At 50.7% G+C, this 22,583-nt stretch overlaps 9 protein-coding genes across 9 annotated transcripts; 5 read left to right on the forward strand and 4 right to left on the reverse strand.

The window, feature by feature from the left end:
* Positions 1–2,079: 2,079 nt before the first annotated feature.
* Positions 2,080–4,997, forward strand: cbhC (putative cellobiohydrolase). The gene is made up of 8 exons (XM_743418.2): positions 2,080–2,442; positions 2,498–2,566; positions 2,614–2,893; positions 2,942–3,195; positions 3,245–3,382; positions 3,434–3,691; positions 3,742–3,983; positions 4,032–4,997. The coding sequence occupies exons 1-8, from the start codon at positions 2,364–2,366 to the stop codon at positions 4,074–4,076; spliced, it is 1,365 nt and encodes a 454-aa protein (XP_748511.1). The 5' UTR covers positions 2,080–2,363; the 3' UTR covers positions 4,077–4,997.
* Positions 4,998–5,022: 25 nt separating this feature from the next.
* AFUA_3G01920 (acyl-CoA dehydrogenase family protein) lies at positions 5,023–8,182 on the reverse strand. Its single transcript, XM_077804283.1, has 4 exons — positions 7,662–8,182; positions 7,358–7,608; positions 6,698–7,305; positions 5,023–6,648 (listed from the first exon to the last, which is right to left on the reverse strand). The coding sequence occupies exons 1-4, from the start codon at positions 7,992–7,994 to the stop codon at positions 6,515–6,517; spliced, it is 1,326 nt and encodes a 441-aa protein (XP_077660440.1). The 5' UTR covers positions 7,995–8,182; the 3' UTR covers positions 5,023–6,514.
* A 454-nt stretch (positions 8,183–8,636) lies between these two features.
* On the forward strand, positions 8,637–9,579 carry AFUA_3G01930 (YbhB/YbcL family Raf kinase inhibitor-like protein). The gene has a single exon (XM_743420.2). It carries the CDS (start codon positions 8,791–8,793, stop codon positions 9,463–9,465), a length of 675 nt encoding a protein of 224 aa, XP_748513.2. The 5' UTR covers positions 8,637–8,790; the 3' UTR covers positions 9,466–9,579.
* Positions 9,580–10,028: 449 nt separating this feature from the next.
* AFUA_3G01940 (MFS transporter) lies at positions 10,029–11,601 on the forward strand (the record flags this gene model as incomplete). The annotated part of the gene is made up of 2 exons (XM_743421.1): positions 10,029–10,283; positions 10,333–11,601. The coding sequence occupies 2 exons, from the start codon at positions 10,029–10,031 to the stop codon at positions 11,599–11,601; spliced, it is 1,524 nt and encodes a 507-aa protein (XP_748514.1).
* A 91-nt stretch (positions 11,602–11,692) lies between these two features.
* AFUA_3G01950 (alcohol dehydrogenase family protein) lies at positions 11,693–12,886 on the reverse strand (the record flags this gene model as incomplete). The annotated part of the gene is made up of 4 exons (XM_743422.2): positions 11,693–11,750; positions 11,794–11,838; positions 11,884–12,714; positions 12,768–12,886. The coding sequence occupies 4 exons, from the start codon at positions 12,884–12,886 to the stop codon at positions 11,693–11,695; spliced, it is 1,053 nt and encodes a 350-aa protein (XP_748515.2).
* A 357-nt stretch (positions 12,887–13,243) lies between these two features.
* On the reverse strand, positions 13,244–13,755 carry AFUA_3G01960 (uncharacterized protein). Its single transcript, XM_743423.2, has 2 exons — positions 13,487–13,755; positions 13,244–13,413 (listed from the first exon to the last, which is right to left on the reverse strand). Exons 1-2 carry the CDS (start codon positions 13,689–13,691, stop codon positions 13,385–13,387), a joined length of 234 nt encoding a protein of 77 aa, XP_748516.1. The 5' UTR covers positions 13,692–13,755; the 3' UTR covers positions 13,244–13,384.
* A 1,073-nt stretch (positions 13,756–14,828) lies between these two features.
* Positions 14,829–16,715, reverse strand: AFUA_3G01970 (uncharacterized protein). Its single transcript, XM_077804284.1, has 4 exons — positions 16,113–16,715; positions 15,819–16,045; positions 15,503–15,759; positions 14,829–15,446 (listed from the first exon to the last, which is right to left on the reverse strand). The coding sequence occupies exons 1-4, from the start codon at positions 16,621–16,623 to the stop codon at positions 15,017–15,019; spliced, it is 1,425 nt and encodes a 474-aa protein (XP_077660441.1). The 5' UTR covers positions 16,624–16,715; the 3' UTR covers positions 14,829–15,016.
* Positions 16,716–16,822: 107 nt separating this feature from the next.
* On the forward strand, positions 16,823–20,616 carry AFUA_3G01980 (uncharacterized protein; the record flags this gene model as incomplete). The annotated part of the gene is made up of 5 exons (XM_077804285.1): positions 16,823–18,020; positions 18,075–18,492; positions 18,555–18,819; positions 18,868–20,215; positions 20,274–20,616. 4 exons carry the CDS (start codon positions 16,823–16,825, stop codon positions 19,228–19,230), a joined length of 2,244 nt encoding a protein of 747 aa, XP_077660442.1. The 3' UTR covers positions 19,231–20,215; positions 20,274–20,616.
* Positions 20,617–21,789: 1,173 nt separating this feature from the next.
* Positions 21,790–22,370, forward strand: AFUA_3G01990 (GFA family protein; the record flags this gene model as incomplete). Its single annotated transcript, XM_743426.2, has 4 exons — positions 21,790–21,841; positions 21,893–21,939; positions 22,009–22,072; positions 22,120–22,370. The coding sequence occupies 4 exons, from the start codon at positions 21,790–21,792 to the stop codon at positions 22,368–22,370; spliced, it is 414 nt and encodes a 137-aa protein (XP_748519.2).
* Between the last annotated feature and the right edge of the window lie 213 nt (positions 22,371–22,583).

A 22,583-nucleotide genomic window follows, 5' to 3' on the forward strand; every position in this document is an offset into this window, starting at 1 on the left:
CAAATAATAGATCCCAACAGGTAGGTATTACACCAAAAGAGTATTCTATTACCACGTTTCTCCTAGGTACCATTATACCTCAATCTCTAGGTATCTATACATTTTATTGGATAGAATGACGATCAGTAATGAAACATCATATATTACCTATCAGTTATGTTAAGATGAGTTTAATTATGGAGATCAGAGACCTGAGTTAAGGAGGTAAAGCAGTACAGAGAAACAGAGAGACATCTTACCGCCACCATCGTGACCACCATTATCTGACATTGAAACTGCGCCGTATCTCTAACTTTTCCAAGTCTGATACTGAAATCTATGTATAGATAAATAGGATCATCTCTATCTACATAATATAGAACATACTTATGTCGGGCTGGACATGGTTGAATAAGGCTTAAGCTTATCTCTATCCACGCATTCTGGGCGCGGTAACTGCTTGGCTGCGGGTTGGATCAGGGCCAACCCAGAACCGCTCATTTTGCGGACTGGATGTGGGTCATGATTTGCGGATTGGGTCAGCCTGTTTACTTCTTGACTTGCGAAATTGCGAGGTCAGGAATGCTGGCCTCAGGTGACGTGGCCGCCATAGACTCATATTGATCTCTACAATCTTCTCTTTGCCAGTGTCATCCATGACTGACCGACCTGGCAGCAGGGACGTCGTGCTGGTTCAGACACTTCTTTGTCCTGTCTCTGTACTGTCTCTGTACGGGATGGCTTTTGCTTGCGCTTGTCACTGTGAGACGAGCAAACGTTTTCAGGCTCCAAAGCAAGGTTGAACGCCACTATTGCGATCAGTGGAGCTCATTCTGCCGTCATTATGTAGCCAGATATGATTGATTTACCAAGGTCTGGCACGAGAACGAGTCACAGCGCTGTTTCAGGGTGTCATATCAGCATTAGAAAAGTCACTTGTGGGTTGATTGATGTGACCATTGTGGCTGACATAGATCTTAAGGCAATATTATCCATTGGAACACCATGTCGGGGCAGTGATTGTAGGAGCTTGCAAGTTTAAAACCTGGCCCACATGCGCTGGTTCACAAGCGATAGGGGTTGTCTATCTTGTCAAGCTTAGTACTGTCGATCTCCAGCTTGGCCGAGCAATCATTATCCGAACCGCTGAGTGTCATTTCACTGTCAGTGTTGATCTCCAAATCCGGTCAATAGCATTTCCCTTGTAGTACAGGTGAAATAGCTCTCACCGATTAAGCATACGAGCTAGTCTTGCCAGAAAAGGACACCGTAGCCACATCGGTTTAAATTAGGAGGGAAGCATCACTTGATATTCCCTGCACTAGCGGGGTCCCGGCACGGAATTCTGCAACCGGCATTTACTGCAGTATCTTGTGTACCTGAATAGTCTGCCAGACGGTGCGGACAATAAATTTCCTCTTTCGATGGCGCTACCTATTTCTTGATGAAGATCATTGTCTGAGATATCCGAACGGAAAAGGGTTGACAAGCAATAAATCAAAACGACATCGTGGGCCGTGGTGTCTTGAGACAGCCATTTTGCCTAAACTGGCCGAAATCTTCCATAGGCTCGGTGTCCTTCCATGAGGTGCATCATATTGCGGCACTCCAGCCAACAAGGATGCCTCCAAGGGGCAAGTTGCGGGACCTGTCTACCATGGCATTCCGGGCCGCAGAACCGGCACCTGCAGAACTACACCCCTAAATCGGCAATTGAGGTCAAAGGAGTGCAAGATCCATGCCTAAAGACAGCATGCAGCAAAGTGTTGCAGACGCGGGGAAGAAATGGCGCTAGGCATTTTCATAGGTAAATCTGAAACCTCCGTGTCTAGTTGCACGCAAGTCTAGTACCGTTTATGTAGTCTGTTCCCCGCAAACCTCAGCCTGCGAGGGCTCATGTGGCTGCTGTCGGGCGTTGCGATTCGCGCTTCAATAGGGTCGTCGACTGCCGGAAAAAGCAGGAACAGGATTGTTCCGCTGCCTGAAACTCAGTATTAGGATCTTAGGGTGTTGGCTGAAGAAATGTGATTATGCGGGGCTTTCTGTGAATGCTGCCATCCAATACTCGCCTTACCCTTTTCGGTTGTATATGAGCGCATACTGGCCTTGAGTCAACCACCCTTTCATCTCGGGCACTAGTCTTTCGCGTCAGTCCGGAGCCCGCTTGCATAGTATTCCTGAGGCTAAATGGATTCCTTGAACGGATGATATGCGATTGGCCCCTGGACTGTGTGTACCTGGTACCCTCCGGAAAGCCGGCGATGGTTCCGACCAAGATATGTGACAGAGGGGTATAAATTATCCTCTGAATCTCCATTGAAGTCGAGTCTTTTCAGAGAGTCATTCCTGGTCAGTCTTGGGATTTCACCGTATACGACGCCAAGATGAAGCACCTTGCATCTTCCATCGCATTGACTCTACTGTTGCCTGCCGTGCAGGCCCAGCAGACCGTATGGGGCCAATGTATGTTCTGGCTGTCACTGGAATAAGACTGTATCAACTGCTGATATGCTTCTAGGTGGCGGCCAAGGCTGGTCTGGCCCGACGAGCTGTGTTGCCGGCGCAGCCTGTAGCACACTGAATCCCTGTATGTTAGATATCGTCCTGAGTGGAGACTTATACTGACTTCCTTAGACTACGCTCAGTGTATCCCGGGAGCCACCGCGACGTCCACCACCCTCACGACGACGACGGCGGCGACGACGACATCCCAGACCACCACCAAACCTACCACGACTGGTCCAACTACATCCGCACCCACCGTGACCGCATCCGGTAACCCTTTCAGCGGCTACCAGCTGTATGCCAACCCCTACTACTCCTCCGAGGTCCATACTCTGGCCATGCCTTCTCTGCCCAGCTCGCTGCAGCCCAAGGCTAGTGCTGTTGCTGAAGTGCCCTCATTTGTTTGGCTGTAAGTGGCCTTATCCCAATACTGAGACCAACTCTCTGACAGTCGTAGCGACGTTGCCGCCAAGGTGCCCACTATGGGAACCTACCTGGCCGACATTCAGGCCAAGAACAAGGCCGGCGCCAACCCTCCTATCGCTGGTATCTTCGTGGTCTACGACTTGCCGGACCGTGACTGCGCCGCTCTGGCCAGTAATGGCGAGTACTCAATTGCCAACAACGGTGTGGCCAACTACAAGGCGTACATTGACGCCATCCGTGCTCAGCTGGTGAAGTACTCTGACGTTCACACCATCCTCGTCATCGGTAGGCCGTACACCTCCGTTGCGCGCCGCCTTTCTCTGACATCTTGCAGAACCCGACAGCTTGGCCAACCTGGTGACCAACCTCAACGTCGCCAAATGCGCCAATGCGCAGAGCGCCTACCTGGAGTGTGTCGACTATGCTCTGAAGCAGCTCAACCTGCCCAACGTCGCCATGTACCTCGACGCAGGTATGCCTCACTTCCCGCATTCTGTATCCCTTCCAGACACTAACTCATCAGGCCATGCGGGCTGGCTCGGATGGCCCGCCAACTTGGGCCCCGCCGCAACACTCTTCGCCAAAGTCTACACCGACGCGGGTTCCCCCGCGGCTGTTCGTGGCCTGGCCACCAACGTCGCCAACTACAACGCCTGGTCGCTCAGTACCTGCCCCTCCTACACCCAGGGAGACCCCAACTGCGACGAGAAGAAGTACATCAACGCCATGGCGCCTCTTCTCAAGGAAGCCGGCTTCGATGCCCACTTCATCATGGATACCTGTAAGTGCTTATTCCAATCGCCGATGTGTGCCGACTAATCAATGTTTCAGCCCGGAATGGCGTCCAGCCCACGAAGCAAAACGCCTGGGGTGACTGGTGCAACGTCATCGGCACCGGCTTCGGTGTTCGCCCCTCGACTAACACCGGCGATCCGCTCCAGGATGCCTTTGTGTGGATCAAGCCCGGTGGAGAGAGTGATGGCACGTCCAACTCGACTTCCCCCCGGTATGACGCGCACTGCGGATATAGTGATGCTCTGCAGCCTGCTCCTGAGGCTGGTACTTGGTTCCAGGTATGTCATCCATTAGCCAGATGAGGGATAAGTGACTGACGGACCTAGGCCTACTTTGAGCAGCTTCTGACCAACGCTAACCCGTCCTTTTAATGTGGTTGTGGTGCGAGGTAGAATTGCTGACTGTTTGAGTGCGCGACCATTGGGCTAATTCTCTGCGCTATATGGACTGAAATAGCAAAAAATGATTACATTCTTCGTACTCTGCACATCTGCCACTATTTCTATTGACGCCGCCAATCTGTCCCTCTACCAAGTAGTCATTGCATTTCGGTATCTTTAACGCAGTAGGATAGCAAATAGCGCAGAGAATGTCTACAGGCCGATCATGCATGGTTCCTAGTTATTTGGGCAACATGAGACACATTCCATTCTCATCTCAAAGCCTTTCTTGTCTTCTCAGCGTCAGCCTGTTGTGTCCTCGGAGGGTGTCAGGTCATTCCTTGACAAGGAGTATTGCGGAGATTATCTCCACAATCCCCTCGTGCATAGAAATTATCCGCCAGTGGAGTATATGGGTTTTGTCATTCCCCACGAGGCAGCTTCAGGGTCTTGGTGCTGTCGTGGTCCAGGTCGCTGGGAAGAGGGTGTGCAAGATATACAGGGGTCAATGTGTGCATAGTAACCGCCATTCATGTGCTCTAGCTGATGACAATATTTAGATTGCTTAGTATAAGCAATCTCAACTACCAAATATGGACATACTAGATGATTTACAGGCTAGGTGTATTAGCACGCTGGAAACACCTATAGCTTCTGAAACTACTAGGTCCAGAGTGCTAATATGTGAGGGAATATCTAGCCACAGTCTGGGCCAGTCAATGAGCAGCTACTGAAGGTAATTAAACTAAAATCTGTTGTCTTACTATAAATAAGAGCCTGGGCCATGATACAACATCTGCTTATTCTTAGTATAGATCATCTACTCTACTCCGTACGCACTACTGTCAACTATTTTGCTTTTTATAATATACAGTAGTTATCATCTCGGATCAATAGATCACTACCTTAAGGTGTATATGTGGCTAATGCAACACTTATCACCACCTTTCATAAGAATGTTACCCTTTCTGGGCGGCCACCGTCCAATCAACTGTCCCAGCAGTAAAAGGAGAGGAGGCAAAATCAGGCAACACAATTCTTTTGACAGGGGAACTGCAGTGGAGTATTGACTTGCCATGACTATTGGACTGTCGATCAGAGCCAGTGGAGCAATGTGGCTAGTGTCAGCCCTAGAGGGCGAGACATCTCCGTTCATTTCCTCTTGGAGTTCTTGGCAATCTATCCCTTTCCTCTAGTGATGTCTCTCCTGGCAGACTTGTCCGACAGAGGTATGGAGATATCGAAACCTTGGGTTGTTACTGGTGTGATTGCTAAGAGCAATAGATGGAGGTTACCGACAGGTGTAGAATTAGCATGCTGGCTTCTGCAAGGCCAGCAAATGCTATGATCTCGGCTCTTCCACAGCTTGCCTGAGCCGTACGGTCTCTCGGCTTCTCTAGATTGATCAATTGGTGTGGGACCCCAGGATTGTACTACAGGGCCAAGACAGGCCAGGCGAGGGCGTCCCCATCTAGCTGCAGCCCCGGCGATGCGCTGGGGATTTATTCCTTCTGCCTGATCCCTTGATGGATTTCGCTCATTCATATACTCTTGAAGTCGTTGTTGCAAGCGATCTGGTTCAACAGGCGTTTTCTTGATTATTCTGTCCAAGCCAAAATGTCCTATCCGCAACAACCACAACAAGGATAGTATGTACTCAGCCACCACAGAATCTTCTTGGAGTTCCTTCTGACGAATGGCTTGATAGTTACCCTCCCCCTCAGGGGCAATACCCACCTCCCCAGCCATATCCACCGCAGGTAGGAGTCGTACACTGCCAAATACCAACGAGCCATACTGAACCTCCAGATGCAATACCAAGCCCCGCCTCCAGAGGAGAAGAAGGATCGTGGATGTTTGACTGCTTGGTTTGACTCGCCTCTCTGCCTCTGAGTGAATGATGTGTACTGACTGATCCCAGTCTGATGGCCATGTGCTGCTGCTTCCTTTGCGAAGAGACCTGTGAATGCTGTATTGAATGCGTCGAATGCTTGTGTTGCGGGTGTTAAGCGATGGTTTTGGTTCTCTGTTGTTTCCTGGCTTGGTGCAAGTTCTGTGTTCTCGGTGCACAGTTGTTCGAATAATGAGTGCTTAGTGGCATTAAAGGACACTATGTTTGATGACTCTCGATTCCATGCCAAACACTCTCGGCTATCGTTCCCACTTGATGAGACAGAATAGGATTATATATGTGATATCAGCAAGAACACGCCTGCCGCTCGACTTTAAACAGCCCCTGTGGATCCTCCCAGCGAATATACCTGAGAGATTTTTATTATACCTGGGTAAACTGGGAGGAGACTCTTTTTGTTGGCGATAGCTTGGTTTCCGGTCGCCAGGACGAAGGCCTGTTGACATGTTGCTCCTGTTCATTCACTCACCAGGAAATTCCATAGTCTAAATTTCATACGAATTACAACAGCCTGCCATCACATCTTCGCCTTTTTGGCGAGCTTCTTCTCCCCCAATTGATAGATCTTGACCAGTTGTCGCACAGCCAGATCCAGAAGGACATCCTCTGATCCACCTGGTATACGCGCTCCAGGGACATCTCGCAGAATCGCTATCACATGTCAGCCACGAGCCGAAAACCATGAAGGCGAGAAACCTACCCTCGACCAACTCTCCCTGTCCACTAGCGGTATACCCAGCCCCACCAAACAACAAGACCGCACACTGCGCACATTCATTCAGCACCATAGCCGCCTTGGCCTTGGCCAGCGCCGTGATCCCTCCCAGCTGCTGATCGGCCTCCTCCTTGCTGAGATGACACAGCTGGTACAAGATCTGCTCCACCCACGCCCACATCGTCTCAAGCTCCGCGCCCGCCTTGGCGAGTCGGTGCCTCACCACGGGTTGATCCATCAGTGTCTTGCCGAACGCCTCGCGCTTCATCGTGTACTCAAAGGCGGCAGCGAGGGCCACACGGGCCTGGCGGGTGACGCCGACCGCAATGGTCAGGCGTTCATGGTTGAAATTGGTCATGATGATGCGCATACCATCGCCTTCGCGACCGATCAGGTTGCCCACGGGGACTTTGACATCGTCGAGCTCAATGTACGTCGTTCCACCGGTGATCTGACCAGAGACCTTGAGTCGACGCATGGTGACACCGGGGTAGCCTTTGAGGGGCACGAGAATGACCGAGAGCCCGGCGGCCCCGGGGCCGCCAGTGCGGACGGCCATGGTAGTATAATCAGACCAAATCCCGTTGGTGATCCTAATGGGTATTAGAAACTTCCATCAATTGTAGTATATCTTCTAGAAGGTACCATTTCTTTGTCCCATTGATGATGTAGTACTTTCCATCTGGAGTCTTCGTGGCAGTGGTGGTGATATTGGCGACATCGCTTCCCGCTTCTGGCTCTGTGATGGCAATGCAGCCACGTTTCCTTCCGGTGAGGAGATCAGGAAGAAAACGTTCTTGTAAGTCCTTGCTACCATACTTGATGATTGGCGGAATGCCAAAAGCGAACCCGGCGCTCAACGAGGCCCCTGGTCCAGCCAAACCCGACCGGGCCAGCTATCACTAATCAGCTTTCTCTGTTCTGTTGGCTTGATTCTCCACCATCATACCTCATCGCAGTAGATTCCGGTATGTAGATAATCCCACTCCTCAACTTTCACCCCGAGAATATCATGAATTTCCAGCTTCTTCAGCCAATCCACGGGCAACGGAGCGGGCAGATTCGGCAGCAACATGTTATGCTTGCAGAAATCATTAAAGACATGTTCGGGGACTGTACCCGCCTTCTCCCAGTCCATTGCATGGCTGAGGAGGTGCTCCCATAAGAATGCGCGGCAAGCTTTCTGGAATCGGCGATGACTGGCGGTGTAGTATGGCGATGGGAGACCCCGCAAGTACGGGGGCTCTGAGAAGGGAATGGGGTTGGGAGAGACCTCAGCCATGGTGCGTTGGCTTGACAGAGTATCGAGATCGAGCTGGTCTTGATTTAGATTCAGATAAGATCTCTCGACCGATTATATGGTTCAGATGGTGAATTGTCAGTCCCCGTATCTCCATCCATGAGATTTCCCCGCATTCTCCAACTCAGCCGAGGCCTGAGGCCCGAGGCTTTCGGCCAATCTACCAATCACATGTCTGCATTAGCATGTTGTGAATTACTTAGATTACCTAGATTACACCCTGAGGTATCTGTCGCTCATGTTTGCTCGGAAACCGTAGCAATCATCCTGTGGATGGTTTTGGTACAAGGTGCTGTCAACTACAGGAAACCACACATAAATCAGTCAGCATGATGAGTGTCACATCTGCGACGCTGCCGCTTGCGTCCTCGGACTTATCGCTCAACCTATTGAGACAGCTTTGAACCATCAGCAGTTGAACTAACAGTGTGAGGATGGAACATGAATATTCGAAGATAGATTCAAAAGAAGCCTAGTTCATAGTGCATGAGGGAGTCTTAATGAGCTAGTGTCTGTCCTCTATGATCCTGGAGGCAAGACCTGATCCTGGAGGCAGGACTTGTTGTCCAATGACTCCCCCTTAGCTTGTGGATATTTGAGGATATTTGTTCTATTCGCATAGAGGTGGTAACACAGGCTGCTGTCTGTGGAAAGCTACCTTCTGACTTAATGGACTTAGAACCCTTTAAGGCCAATCTCTGGATACTCCGACAGCCGTGATACCCTGAAGCCGTTTCCGGGCCGCTTCAGGTGTCCCGCATCCAACAACCCTCTTATAATGCTATCCTCCTCGACCAGGAACCACCTCACCATAACCATAAACATCCACCAACTCCTGTGCAACGCAATGGAGTGGATTGAAAGACCCCTATCCTGGCTGCTCGCCAACCGCAAGGGCCATGACGCCGGCCTCATCCAGCATACCCCTCCTTTTGCAGAGCATCCCAAACCATCCGTCACGGTTGAATGTCCAGAGATCGGACCGTCCGGCTCGCAAATCCCAGTCAAATACAGCTTCTTCGGAGAAGACCTCTTCCCAACCCTCAAATGGTCTGCGCCGCCAGCCGTCGCCGATAACATCAAAGAGTGGCTTCTTGTCGTTGAAGATCCGGATGCACCACTGGCTGAGCCTGTGGTGCATGGTCTGTACTACAGCATTCCTGCAAGCAAGTGCAGTGTATCGAACGAGGACTTGAAGCCTACTGCTGCAGGAAGCCATCTCCTCAGGGGCGGATTCCAGTATGGGGCGAATCGTCGGGGAACGATCTACATCCCTCCGCGGGGAATGCTGGGCCATGGACCGCATCGGTACTTCTTCCAGGTCATTGGGCTGTTGGAGCCATTGGCTGTAAGTAAGTTGGGGGCTGTGGTTACCAAGACGGAGATTATAGGTTTGATTGAGGGAAGAGTTGTGGCATGGGGACAGTGGATGGGGGTCTGGGAGAGGAAGTAGCAATATCTTTATATCTCCTTGATTGCTATTGTGGCTAGATATGCACTTACTGCATTAGTCCTCTACACATCCATTGATATCTGTAGTCCTGAAAATAAGCGGCCGCTGTTAACTCGATGCCAGATTTCTGGCTGGTAAGCCTCAGGCAGAAGGGGCATGTGCCGATTAGCCGGTTACCTGACTCAGGCATCAGTCAAGCTTTCCACCAAGCCACGTTTTCCCCACCTCATCCATCACTCACAAGGAATGGCAACATGCACAACTACAAGAGGAGAATAGCTGGGTTAGATGCCTTTTGCGCTTACTCGACAAATTAAAAGTATTGCATTCATCCGCCACTTGTCAGGCCCTGCAAATATCTGCTACCCTTCCACCAAAATGCCTTAGTCCTGGCCTTGAGGCGAACTGCCGATGCCGGCCCTGAACCGGGCCTCCAAAATGGGGCAGCCCGCAGTCTGTGCGGGCCCGGCTTAAATACATCATTGGAATCAGGGTTGCAAAATTTCTGGTTTCACAGCATCTGAATAGAGGTGACCCCGGTCTGTCATTGAAACTGTATTTCCATGTCGGATGAGAAGCAGCAGCAGAATGATGCTCGGGAGGCCATCGCCAAAGAGACACAAGCCAGTCAGAATGTCTCCCCCAAGGATTTCTCCGTGTTCACCACCAACGAGAAGAGAGCCATCATCTTGATGGGATCCCTGGCCGGCTTCTTTTCGCCTCTCTCGTCCAGCATCTATTTCCCGGCGCTGGACACTATCGCTTCCTCGCTGCAAGTATCTATCACCAAGATCAATCTTACCGTCACAACCTATCTGGTATGCATTGTCAAATGAGAAGTCGGGAGTGATTCACTAACGTGCCTAGCTTCTTCAAGGAGCTTCACCTATGTTGATTGCTGGCTTCTCCGACAAAGTAGGTAGACGGCCGGCATACATCATCTGCTTCACCATCTACATCGCCGCAAACATCGGTCTTTCGCTCCAAAACAGCTACGCAGCTTTGATGGTGCTTCGCTGCATCCAGAGTGCCGGAAGCAGTGGTACTGTTGCTCTATCCAATGGTCTCGTCGGCGACATGATCACCTCCGCCGAACGGGGTTCATACATTGCCGTTGCATCAATTGGGCTCATGTTGGGTCCGTCTCTTTCCCCCATCATCGGTGGTCTGATCAGCCAGTATCTGGACTGGCATTGGATCTTCTGGTTTCTATTAATCCTCAGCTCTGTCTTCTTTGCCATTTTGCTCCTATTCCTCCCTGAGACATGCCGCAAAGTTGTTGGTGACGGATCCGTTCCCCCGCCGCCTTTGAACAACAACGTCAGCGATATAATCCGACATCGTCGTCGCAAGCGAGCTGGACTCGCAGCAGACCAAGCGTCAATTGCCGAATACCGCAAGAACTACCGCTTCCAGCTCCCCAACCCACTCCCAACCCTCCTCATCGCGTTCGAACTCGAAACCGGCCTGATCCTCCTCGCCGCAGGATTGGTATTTGCAGGGTTCTACGCCGTCATGACTGGCGCCTCCACCTCCTTCCATGAGATCTATGGCTTCAACGATATCCAGTCCTCACTGATGTACATCCCTATTGGCGCCGGGGGAATTGTGGCCTCCTTTGTCACCGGGCCCCTAGTCGACTGGAACTTCCGCCGCCATGCCCGCCGTGCGGGCCTCCCCGTCGAGAAACGAAAGCAGAGCGATCTCAGTAACTTCAATGTTGAGCGAGCTCGGCTGGAGGTTGCCCTGCCAGCTTTTTACATCTGCTGCGTCACGATGATCGCCTACGGGTGGGTGATGAACCAAAAGGTTAACCTTGCCGGTCCGGTGATCCTTCTATTCCTCTTTTCGTTAGGTCTTAGCTGCACGTCGCAAGTATTGAATGCTCTCTTGGTGGATCTGTGGCCGAAACGGTCTGCTGCTGCGACGGCGGCGAATAATCTGTTTCGGTGTGAGTTGGGTGCTGGGGCGTCGGCTGCCATTGCACCCATGACGAACGCCATGGGGCATGGGTGGGCGTATACAACTTTGGCACTGATATGTGTGTTGTCTACCGGGTGTTTGTGGTGGACAATGTTCTTTGGGATTCAATGTCGGCAGAAGAGGGCACAACGGGAGCAGGCAAGGCGGAGTTGACTGGCATACTGAATGTGCATATTTCTTGTTATATACGTATTTCGAGTATACAGATAACGCTTAACAGGCGGTCCAATGACACTAATTGCTGTCACTTTCCGGCTTCAAAGATGATCTTCTGGGATTTCATCTGATTAAAGTCATCATACCTGCAGCTATTAGCATGGTCGAGAGCATAAGCGAAAGACTTACGCTGCGATAGCTTGCGACAGCGGTCGAATATCAGCAGCCATAAACCTAGACATGGTCAGCCGTGCCATCAAAAGAAAATTGCATACACACTCAAGTGAATCCTGTTTTTTCAGCAGCAGCTCCAACGCATCCCGAAAGATGCTCCGAACAGGACACCTCCCCATCTGAGTCTGCAGATTCTTCCCATACGCCTCGTTCCCCGTCCAGGGAATCTCGCCATTATGCACACCCACACTCGAGATACGCCCCCACGGCCTCAGCAGCTCAAACGCCATTCGCAGCGCACTGCTATGCCCGACAACCTCAATAGCCACATCCGCCCCCCGCCCCTCCGTCAACTCCAGCACCCTCTCCCGCAGCCCCTGCGCATCCGTCTGGAAATTCCACGCCTCCGCCCCCAGACTCCTCGCTCGCTCTAGCCTATCCGGCACACTATCCACCGCAATCAAAGCCGCAGGCTGATACTCCAATGCACTGATCAGCGCACACAATCCCACCGGCCCACACCCAAACAGCACAACCGTACTCCCCCGCACATCCTCCTCATCCCACCCCCGAAACGCATTCCTCGCCGCAAAGTACCCCGTCGGGAAAATATCAGCCATGAGAACCAACTTCTTCTCATCGACGGCGGCTGGCGCCGCGACCAGCGTGCCATCCGCTAACGGGACGCGCACGTACTCCGCCTGTCCTCCGTCCAGCACCGCAGAGCCGAATAGCTTCCCCTTGGCGCAGCGCGAGGAACATCCCCGTGCGCAGTAGAAGCATTCGCCGCAGCTGATGGTGAAGGGAGAGACAACACGATCGCCCTTTCTGAAATTCCGAACTGCGGGGCCGGTTTCGACGACCTCGCCGGTGAATTCATGGCCCATTATGAAGCCTGTGCTTGAGGGTTGGTGGCCGCGGAAGACGTGGAGTTCACTGCGTCTCTCTCGTTATGACGGAATCTTTCAAGCGGAGAAGAGGGGCCTGACCTGCCGCATAGTGCCGTGTAGCGGACTTTGATGATTGCGTCTGTGGGATCCTGGATCTGCGGGATAGGGCGCGTTTCCAGTGTGACCTCCAACGGGCCGTTGAATACTACTGCTTGCATTTTGTGTGATTCCCTGTTCTTAGTTGGTGGTTGGTGTTTTGAGGTGTATAGCTGCCCGTCGAGTATTTCTATTCGAAGCCTCCAGGTGATCAATCCACATACCCCGCGTTGAGGGCTGGGATACCTCGGCTTACAGTTGCCGCTTGATGTGGCGCCATTTGGAGTTGATGCTGACTTTGTTCTAGACCAATCCAACCTGAGGTTACTACTGACTCGAGAGAATATCAGTCGCTGGAGATATAGACTTGATAAAGCTGTCATTACATTGCTTGGCTAGATTTCCAAGCCTACCACCCCGGCATGTATATACTCGAGGACCCAGAAAGTGAGTCAGGAGTATTTACAAGTGTCATGTCGTGTTTAGTAGAAATAGTATTATATTATGATAGAGCTGTAGTATGAGCTCCATGGCAGAAGTAACATGTCATCAATCATCTTTCGTAAGCCCCATTCTTTCCCACCTCATTCATTCATCGATCATAAGGTAGTCACTTCGGTTTAGGAACGAGGGCACATTCCCATAGGGGCTATATTGATGCAAACATTAGCATTCAAGGTCAATCAAGTTGGCAAAAGCGAATATCAGACAAGGAACCATACTATAACGCGTAGAACTAAAGTCGATACCCTTCTGGTGTTGAGGGTCCGTCGTCGCCTTTGCTGACTGTTCTCTGCCGGATACCAGCGTGGCAGCATCACTGTAGACAGATGACGAGTCGTCCTTGACAGATTTCTGAGCTTTCTCTGTCGTCGTCTGGCATTGCGATTTGGACGATTTGAAGGGGTTTGAGAGGGAGATCGGCATGATGAAGACCTAGACAGCTAATCTGTGTTCCTTCGTTGATTGCAGACATCGATCTGTGTCTTCAGACCTGACTCATGAGCGTATTTATGTTCAGTCGTCCCAGGCATCCAGATATCATAGCAGGCATCTCCATTTCTACTTCGGAGTTGAAGATCGATGATCGGACTAGTTGAACTAGGCTGTCCTCGGAGTTTGTTCGAACTCCGACATATTTTCCATCATCATCATCATCATCAACAACAACGACCATATACACGTTCATCAATGAGTCTTTCAAACCAATGTGATGTTGACTCATCGTAACGGCCAGCTCCTTCCTGCAAGCCATGTCGTAAATCCAAACTCCCCTCCGATGTCCGATCATTCAACCCCGACCTGCAATCGCTGCACTCGCTACCCCCCGCGGCCGGGGATATCAATAGCACCATATAGTACCACAGTATTAAATATCAAACCATCATCTAGTACTGTTATCGAATCGTCACCTACTAGTAATATCAAGTCATTTTTTCTGAGCATTCACCACCAAAACCTTTCCAATCCTTCAAACCTCATGTCTCACCTCTACCCTCAACACATCATCACTTCTCACTTCTGACTTTAACCATCTCATCCATTACTTTCGTGTGGCCAACATTGAATGGCTGATACCCAGTAGAATTGAGAGTTTGGCGCATTGACCGCAAAAATTGGGAGCACTATCCTGATCATCTTCACGGCCTTGAACCAAGGAACATCCAGGCGCTCGAACATCGAGGCGAAAATGATAGCCAGCGCAATCTGAACGATGAGAATTGGGTATCCTCAAGACGCATGGCCTCACGCCAATCCAGCATAAGGCTGGTAAGGACGCGACGACTTCTGGAATTGTCAGTAAACGCCGAAACGCCGTCGAGTCAGCAATCACAACTGTTAACTCTGAAATTAGAACATCTCAGGTCTGAAACCAGACCCATTTTGCCGACTCGTAATGGTGGAAACAGTATCTCTCCTCTCGGTCGTGAATTGCAAGATATATAGCACTCTTTCCATCAAATTCAAAAGTTATATTCCATCTTAAGCAGAGCATTTTGGACAGCTCTGGTTTTCCACGGAGAGAATGTCTGCATAACCAGTACGTTCAAAATTAGACTGCACCTGGTTAATTCAGCTTTGAATTGAATAGACGATAGTTGCAATATAGAGCAAAAACTTGGATGAACTAAGAATAGTTTTTGCATGAGGAAAAGCCCGACTTTGTAAACAGTCTAGCCACCAGGGCGAAGACCTGGATGAATCAAGACGAGTCTACACATGAAGCAAAGCGCTGGAGCCATAATCATAGACTAGTCACCAGACGGATGTCCCAACAGAAAATCAGAACCAAAGATGGCACCCATTTCGTGATTCACAGGGACCACTGAATGGCTTTCAACTACCTGGGCACTTTCAAAGTCAAGCAAAGCTATCACGCCACTCTCCCTGTTATACAGAATATTGTGCATTCCCGCATCATCAAGACGCACGGTCACTTGTCGTAAAGCATGAACGCTGTTAAGGCATTGGGACTGAACTTGGGCTCGCTCGGTGTTGGATAGAGTATGCCATAGTCGGTCAAGACGCATTCCGTCTCTATGCTCTAACACGAGGACATATCCCGATGGGAAGATGCTCGAGCAGACAATGTCTCCCCTTAAAATCCAGTTAGTGAAGTTATGAAGACCAGCCGGCCGCTGAGTCCAAAGACGATGATAAACCTCTGCTTCGGCATCAAACCTAAATGTAACTGGTTAGTAAGTCTAATCGCGAGCCGTAGAAGTAGTCCGACTCACAACTCCTCGTATTTGGGCTGCCAGCACTTCAAAATCACCGGCGTTCCATTCATTGTGGCGAGCCAGGTCGCTTTGAACTTGACTCTTGCGTCTGATAACCTGCGAACGCAATTGATGACCGTGGTGGAGGATCCGTCAGTGTTTACAATAACACTGTTCGATGTGACAGAGTCTAATTCGCTCGTCAGTGCTGGGGCCGGGTAGTCGGGATTTCTGAGTAGAGGGGCGGAGACGCGGAGAGGAGGAGGGCCTCGTAGCTTCTCAATATATCAGCAGCTACACCATACCTCTCCCAGTTACCCGAATCAATGCTTACATCTCTTGGCTGAAATGACGGGCTTTCAAAGTACTTTGGCTCCGACAAGGCCATTAGAACAAAACCAGCAAAAAGCTGGCGAAGGGAAGGCTCTCTAGCCTTGTACTTGATGGGCGGCGAAAGGAGGAAAGAAGAGTCCGCTGCTCGTTTGACGAAAACCGAAGAGTTGTAGGTGGATAAAAATCCAAAGCGAAGCGAACACGCGCGCATTTGAGCAACAAGCTGTCCTAACATAGGTCCAAGAGTCAGTGTGTTCGGATGAAAATAAGAGATTAGATATGGGTGAAGGCAAACCTATCAGTGGCTCGAGGTGATAAGATGTATTAGGTCGGTTTAGATGAATGTATGCATCAGGGATGGTCCATGGTGTCTTGACTTCTCCAACCAAATGAACATTATCAGGTGTGGGGACAACCGCCACGAGCCCCAGACATACATCTGGAACAACGTCTCCTGGGGTGGAGATTGCTTGGAAATCGGCGAATCGGATTGAAGCCATACATGGTAATGGTTCAAGGGCCTTCATAACCGGGTCGCAAAGATTTCGAACGAACCTACCTGATACACCAAGTTCATTTCCAACTGTGTATAGCTCAGTCTCATCATGAAACGGGACGTTGTGGGAGACTCCAGCTTCTCGAAAAACTTGCAAAGCATCTTCCGTGAATGAATGCCATTCAGACATGAAGGTGAGAGCAAGATGGTCGGAGTATATCGATGGATTTGAAGTCCCAGCTTTCAGGCACAGAGGTGGGAGAGGCCGAGCTAGCTGTGTCTGGGCTGGCTCCATGTTCTGGAAGATCATACGATCAACCGTCAACTGGAATAAAGACAAAAGTGTTGGGAGACCTGGCCAGGTAGTTTGATGAGATAGTGATGATGAAGATAATGTCGATTCTCGCTTCTGTCAGACTATTCCCCATTCGGCGACAAACTGGCAAGGGACACCGTCTTACTCATTGTTGTCAATCTGCTCTGTACTAACTGACTGGACCACCAGTTCCATGATATCCACAAACCATCCAGAGAACATGGAACGGAAACGGCGCAACGGCCAGCTCCCCTCCTGCGAGCCATGCAGGAAATCGAAGCTGGGGTGCGACCATACGAGGCCGATATGTAACCGCTGTGTCCGCCGGGGTCGAACAGAGGAGTGCTTTTATCACCCTTCCCCCCTCACGAAACCCCGCCAAAGCAATGCAACAGTACAGAGCAGAAACCAAGTCCCGGGCGCAAGTTACAGTATTCGCGACTTGTCTGTATCCTCCACAGTCTCTGGATCCTCAGCAGCGCACCGCCCTTCTGCCCTCACAAAACCCCGCGAGAGCAAGGCAGCAGCGATTCGAAAACCCAGGCAAAAACTAACACATAGGCCAAGCCAAAACCAGAGTAGCCCGAACGCAAACGTCAGCGTCAATGCGAGTGTCTCCCCCATCGGCACTCACTCCGTGTCTGTGTCCGTATCCGCATCGGTCTCTGCCTCACCCCTGACGATTGGCGAGTCGCACGCATGGGAGAAGCGGCCATTTGCCAACCCCGGTTTTTTGGGACTAACTAGCTACTCTGACAACGTCACGGGGTATGCTGCAGTCTTGGACCACGCGATGCGGCCGCACGGCAGCGGGAGTTCCCCTTCGGGATCGATCGCAGCGGCGGTCGACTCGAGGCAGGTGGAGCTGGGAGCACAGGTGCTAATGCTCTTGGACCATTTGGCGCTCTTTGAAGAGCTCCTGGAGAAGCGGTTCGCTATCTGGGAGGGATGGATCTTCAGCACGCAGATGTTCCGGTGCATAGTCGAGGTCCTCCGGGATCTGTATCGGGACACTACGGAGGGTATGCAGGACAAGTACGCATCTGTGCTGGAGCTGTCGAGGACCTTTTTCCGCAATACAGCTACAGAGATCGAGTTGCGGGCTTCGATGACGCTGTCGGAGTATGTAGCGCTGAGTGCCGCTCGATGGGACACCTATGCGCTTCTCCTCTCTTCGATAGGCTATTCGATCTATCACGTTCCGCAAGATGATCCGATCTTTCAAAGCGGAATCCTCCCTGGCAATGATAGAAAGGGGCTTCGGCGGATTGCGCTGGCAGCGAGCGATATTTGTCTACAGTTATGTGATAAATTGGGGATGATCAGCGATACTCTTTGCTGCGCAATACTTCAGCACTCGGTCTTGGTCCATCACACGTATGGCACGGGCGGTAAGTTTGTGCCCGGTTGGAGAAAACCAGGATTCGGACTGATGAAAAGGACAGATTACAGAACCTGGCAGAAACTCGGTGATCTTACGACGATTCTCTTTGCTCTGGGCCTTCATCAGGCGGGAGACGACAAAAACACTCCCTTTTTCCTGTCCGAGTTGAGAAAGAGGGTCATGGTCGGGGCATACGGCATGGACAAAGACCTGGCGCTGTTCCTCGGTAGGCCGCCCCGGATATGCAAACAGTACTGCAATATCCAGTCGCCGCTGGACCTGACCTGGGAAGAGTTGATCGCCCCTCCCACCGTGAGGCAGGCTGCACTGCAGAAGCTGGATGCGCAAGGCTGGAATACAGAGGGGAAACTGGGTAGCGGCGCAAGAGCACGTACTGTCCATCTTGCCTGTTTGATTCGAGAGGATATACTGGAGTTATCAATTGGCCAGGGACGCGACAATGTGGAAGAACATGCTGAGTGAGTACTTCCACCGTTGTACATCATGAGACCAAGCTCCAGCACTGATAATAGCTTGACAGGAGAGTCCTTAAGAGAGCACGCCAATGGCGCTCTGAACTGCCCGCCTTCCTGCACTGGGGCCCTGAGTCGACCAGTCCGGAGCTTGCAAGCTTGCATCTGGAGTTCCTGCACCAGGACTTCCTAATTTATTCGACTCTTGTCAAACGAGTAGGCAAGGGCCATGATGCACTGATCAAAGTCTCTTTGGAGATCATCACTTGTTTACTTGACTTGTTGTCGGTACAGATGCGAGCCCTCAAGATTTACATATTGACGACCTACGATGTAAGAGTTCTAGCCCGTCACTGTGGATCACCCACTGATCGTACACAGCTTTGCTATGTCGGCCTTCCCGCCGCAGGTGCCTTGGCGACCGAACTACTCCGACGCTCCCAGCCGACACTTGAGCCAGTGCTCTCTTCTGCACCGTTTCCTCGCTCGGAGATCATCCAGAAGCTGAGCATTCTCATCTCGCATACAGACACCTTCATCCAGCAACACGAGGGGGATTATGAGATTGCATTGCAAGGGCAGTTGCTCATCAGACAAGTCCTCGATCGTGTTTTATCCCCAACGACAGAGCAAGCCTTTCCTGATTCATCCGTCAACGGAATGACGATAGGAGATGATGTTGATTTCATGGCCTTACTGGAGAGTTTTGACTGGGAGCAGGAGATCCGTCCCACGTTCAGCTGATTGAAGCGTCTTGCGCTGTCTATGCAGGATTAGAAGGAGCTTTACCCCGCATAGAGTCACTTAGTTCGAAAACAGAGAGAAATAGGCCGCGTCAGAATCACGTATCATGCCGCCCATGCCTTCAAAGATCATCCCCCGCTTCATACGAACAGTCATAGCATCAGCACCGTTGCGGAGTTTCTCTATCAATCACTTAGCGTCTTTGGTTTCGGTCACTGGCTCCGGGTGGTTTAGCAGTGGATAGCAGCCGAAAGGCGTTTTGATACAGCGCTGCCCGGAGCCGGTGCGGCAGCATATACAACGCGTAGGAGGCCTGCATCGCGGCAAATTTCAAAAAGTGACAGGGATTCGGTATACCGTCTAGCATCGGAGCTGATTCTTGGTTCATCTGTCTGTGCTGTACGCAGAGGCAGGAATCTTGAGTGTGGTTGGCCTCCTAGGGTACGCGAAATCGTAACGGACGACTTAAGGCAGATGGCCGATGACTCGTTCTGGGTGGATGGAAAGATTCAATCCAGATCCGACTGCGCCGGAAGTGATGCGGACTGAGATGAAAAAGTGTCAAGCTTGTGAAAAGTAAGGTTGCAAGGCTTTTCCAAAAAGATGGGAATGTCGGAGAAGGTTCTGTAGCGACAGAGCTTGACTCTGACACTGGCTCATCAATACAATCAGTTTCCAAACTTTGATAAATCAGACCAAGTATGTGCCATGGCCCAAGCAGTCTACCACAGGCTCGAAGCGGCCAGATTTCCGGCTCGACTGTTTCCGCTGCTTCAGATGCCACATCACAGTCTGCCGCCAATGATAGTGTGTCTGTCGAGGCGAGAGGCCTGCTCCCGAAGGACCAGTGCCGGTGAGCCGGTATGGCTCTCTGCCGTTAGTGGGCGTATCACAGCACAGACAGAGACAATGGCATCCTGGGCTCTCGGTAACAGCGACCAAGGCTTGCTAGCGAATGGTAGCCATACCACACAATTAGATGCCCGTGAGTTCAGCATGGGAAATGATCGGAACGACGTCTACTCACTTCTGAGACTTCACAGTCAATATCAAATTTAGGATGCGGAGTGGTTATTCTGGATCCCCTGTGTTGATATCATATGGGCGACTATTAGGGATCGTCAATGTTCCGATGCCTGTAGGATGTTCAGTTTGATATCGTAAGACACCCAACACCCACAATTAGTGATTACAAGGAATCACAAGCTGCATTGACCCAGTGATGTCGCTTCCGCCATATATATTTCTTTTTCGGAGGTGTACACCTGCGGAACCAGCCCTTCGAGATACCCTGTGACTCCGTGTGTGGAGGGAACCAAACATCACCCTGAATCCTGGTTCCTGCCAGCTGAGGCAAAAGGAGTCGCTAAGCCCCAGAGATACGAGTCCACAAGTGTCAGAGTTGAATCATCTGTCAGTGAGGGTATGGACTGCGGAGCATCGATTTTTGCTGCGGCCAGTGATGGTGATATCGGAGTTGACTCGACAGCCTGTCGTTGACCTCGGTGAGGCCCGCCCCTTCTACTGAGTCTGTAAATGCGAGTACGATTTCTTAGTGTGCACTTTACAGCACGTCTGGCATTAGTGGATTGAGTTCACTGGCTTAGCAGTAGAGTACACGGCCTATCGGTCAGCACGAGTTTTGACCGTCTCAGCGTGTTTTCGAAGCACGACTGGGAGGAACGTCAACAACTTTTAAAAAATACGCAGATAATATACCTACCAAACTAGGCAGACAGCTTCCGCAGGGAGATTGGATCGATCGTTCATTTCATCGCATGTGAGGGGTCATGGACCGGTCATTTTGACTTCCAACATTCAAACATCGCCAGCCAATTCGGGGTCACGAAGGTGTCTATCACATGATACTTGTTAATAAATCTCATCAGCGTTTGCTCTCTACAATGATCGATCATCTTAGTACGCCGTCGGTCATCGAATAAAACTCCTGGGATTGTAATAACAAAGATAGCTCATAATCAAACATAGAAATATTCCTTGCATCTTGATTATTGTCGCCGAAATGACTTACTGTCTGCTTGGCGGGAGGATGCTCCGTCGAGACGGTTAACAAGTTCAGACATCCGAAACTTGCCGAGGAAGGCAAATATTCTTGATGTACTCCATAGTCCTTGTTGAATATCTGCTGCACTATCATTTCTTCTCACTAGAAATGGTTGTCTTGACACCTTTTAGCTCAGTGCACTCAACCGCCCTGGATAAGATGTTTTGGTCTTACGCTCTGTAATGATAGTATAATCCGAGGAATTATCTATTATAATGGGCTAGGGTGTTGAACAGCCATTGTTGCAGCTCCGTATTCAAATACATCCCTTGTCAAGTCAAAAGGCCTCTCTATCGCCAGATATGACCAAACGGATGTCCAAATTCGGCGTCTGTTGCGTCAGCGGACAGCAATTACCCCGCTATAAGACGAAGATCCAAGAGCACAGTCGAAATTTAGTGTTCGCTGCTCGTATAAAATGCAAGATGGGAGTTCATCCTGAAATCCCTGCTGCAATTCAACATTTCAAAGACAGGTAATAATAGGTCGCAACCATGACTCTTAACGGAAGCTGCATGTGCGGTGCCATCGCGTATATCTCAAGCTGTAAGTGAAACGCATTATCCGCCTATTCTCATGCTAATGTTTGTATCCAAGCGGATTCCTTAATAAACTGCCTCTGCCACTGCGTTGACTGTCAAAAGGTATGATTAGTTCCCAGTGACCCAATGCCCTCATGAAAGGCGACAGAGACTGAGACCACCATGGAAAAGTGGACTGGCAGTGCATTCACCTCCAATGTTATTGTTCCAAGAGATTCGTTCAAGGTCACTAAAGGTACGGCCACCAATAGATGATATTATTCGCGTAGCTAAGTCAGTCAGGAACTCCGCGATCGTATGATACCACGGGTGACAGTGGTAAGCTCAACAAGCACTTCTTCTGTGGTGATTGTGGATCGAGCCTGTACTCGGAGCTGGAGATCATGAGCGACAAGACGGGAATCAAGGCCGGCACGCTCGACGGCGGAGAGGCGCACCTGCGCAACAAAGTCGACGTCGAGTTCTATGTTAAAGACCGTGTGCATTATCTGAATGCTCTTGACAATGTCAGACAGGAACCTCGTCTTGGGTAGGTACTGTAAGCAAAGGGAGTTCAATGTCTGTTACCTAGGAGGCAGTCCCCAGCTTGGGGCTTCAGCATGAACGAGACCAACCATGGACAAGCCAGTCACAAGTGGACACTACCTGCATCGATCACTCCGTCCTGACTTAGTTTCTCTCCACAATTGCAACAGGACCAAAAGGCATAATCTGTGTCGGCGGACCTCGGGGCGAGGGGATCCGTG

Source organism: Aspergillus fumigatus, chromosome 3, assembly GCF_000002655.1.
Source record: "Aspergillus fumigatus Af293 chromosome 3, whole genome shotgun sequence".
Lineage (NCBI taxonomy): Eukaryota > Fungi > Ascomycota > Eurotiomycetes > Eurotiales > Aspergillaceae > Aspergillus > Aspergillus fumigatus.

What these genes read in the sequence shown, in the direction of transcription:
- cbhC (XM_743418.2), top strand. Translation starts at nt 2,364, where the DNA reads ATGAAGCACCTTGCATCTTCCATCGCATTGACTCTACTGTTGCCTGCC. An exon ending in CCACTTCATCATGGATACCT is followed by an intron (nt 3,692 to 3,741) that starts GTAAGTGCTTAT and finishes TCAATGTTTCAG; the next exon opens with CCCGGAATGGCGTCCAGCCC. An exon ending in AGGCTGGTACTTGGTTCCAG is followed by an intron (nt 3,984 to 4,031) that starts GTATGTCATCCA and finishes TGACGGACCTAG; the next exon opens with GCCTACTTTGAGCAGCTTCT.
- AFUA_3G01920 (XM_077804283.1), bottom strand. Translation starts at nt 7,994, where the DNA reads ATGGCTGAGGTCTCTCCCAACCCCATTCCCTTCTCAGAGCCCCCGTAC. An exon ending in CCGGAATCTACTGCGATGAG is followed by an intron (nt 7,609 to 7,661) that starts GTATGATGGTGG and finishes GATTAGTGATAG; the next exon opens with CTGGCCCGGTCGGGTTTGGC. An exon ending in ACAGGGAGAGTTGGTCGAGG is followed by an intron (nt 6,649 to 6,697) that starts GTAGGTTTCTCG and finishes GACATGTGATAG; the next exon opens with CGATTCTGCGAGATGTCCCT.
- AFUA_3G01930 (XM_743420.2), top strand. Translation starts at nt 8,791, where the DNA reads ATGCTATCCTCCTCGACCAGGAACCACCTCACCATAACCATAAACATC.
- AFUA_3G01960 (XM_743423.2), bottom strand. Translation starts at nt 13,691, where the DNA reads ATGCCGATCTCCCTCTCAAACCCCTTCAAATCGTCCAAATCGCAATGC. An exon ending in CTTTAGTTCTACGCGTTATA is followed by an intron (nt 13,414 to 13,486) that starts GTATGGTTCCTT and finishes GCATCAATATAG; the next exon opens with CCCCTATGGGAATGTGCCCT.
- AFUA_3G01970 (XM_077804284.1), bottom strand. Translation starts at nt 16,623, where the DNA reads ATGATCTTCCAGAACATGGAGCCAGCCCAGACACAGCTAGCTCGGCCT. An exon ending in TCACCTCGAGCCACTGATAG is followed by an intron (nt 16,046 to 16,112) that starts GTTTGCCTTCAC and finishes GACCTATGTTAG; the next exon opens with GACAGCTTGTTGCTCAAATG. An exon ending in CGTCATTTCAGCCAAGAGAT is followed by an intron (nt 15,760 to 15,818) that starts GTAAGCATTGAT and finishes TATATTGAGAAG; the next exon opens with CTACGAGGCCCTCCTCCTCT.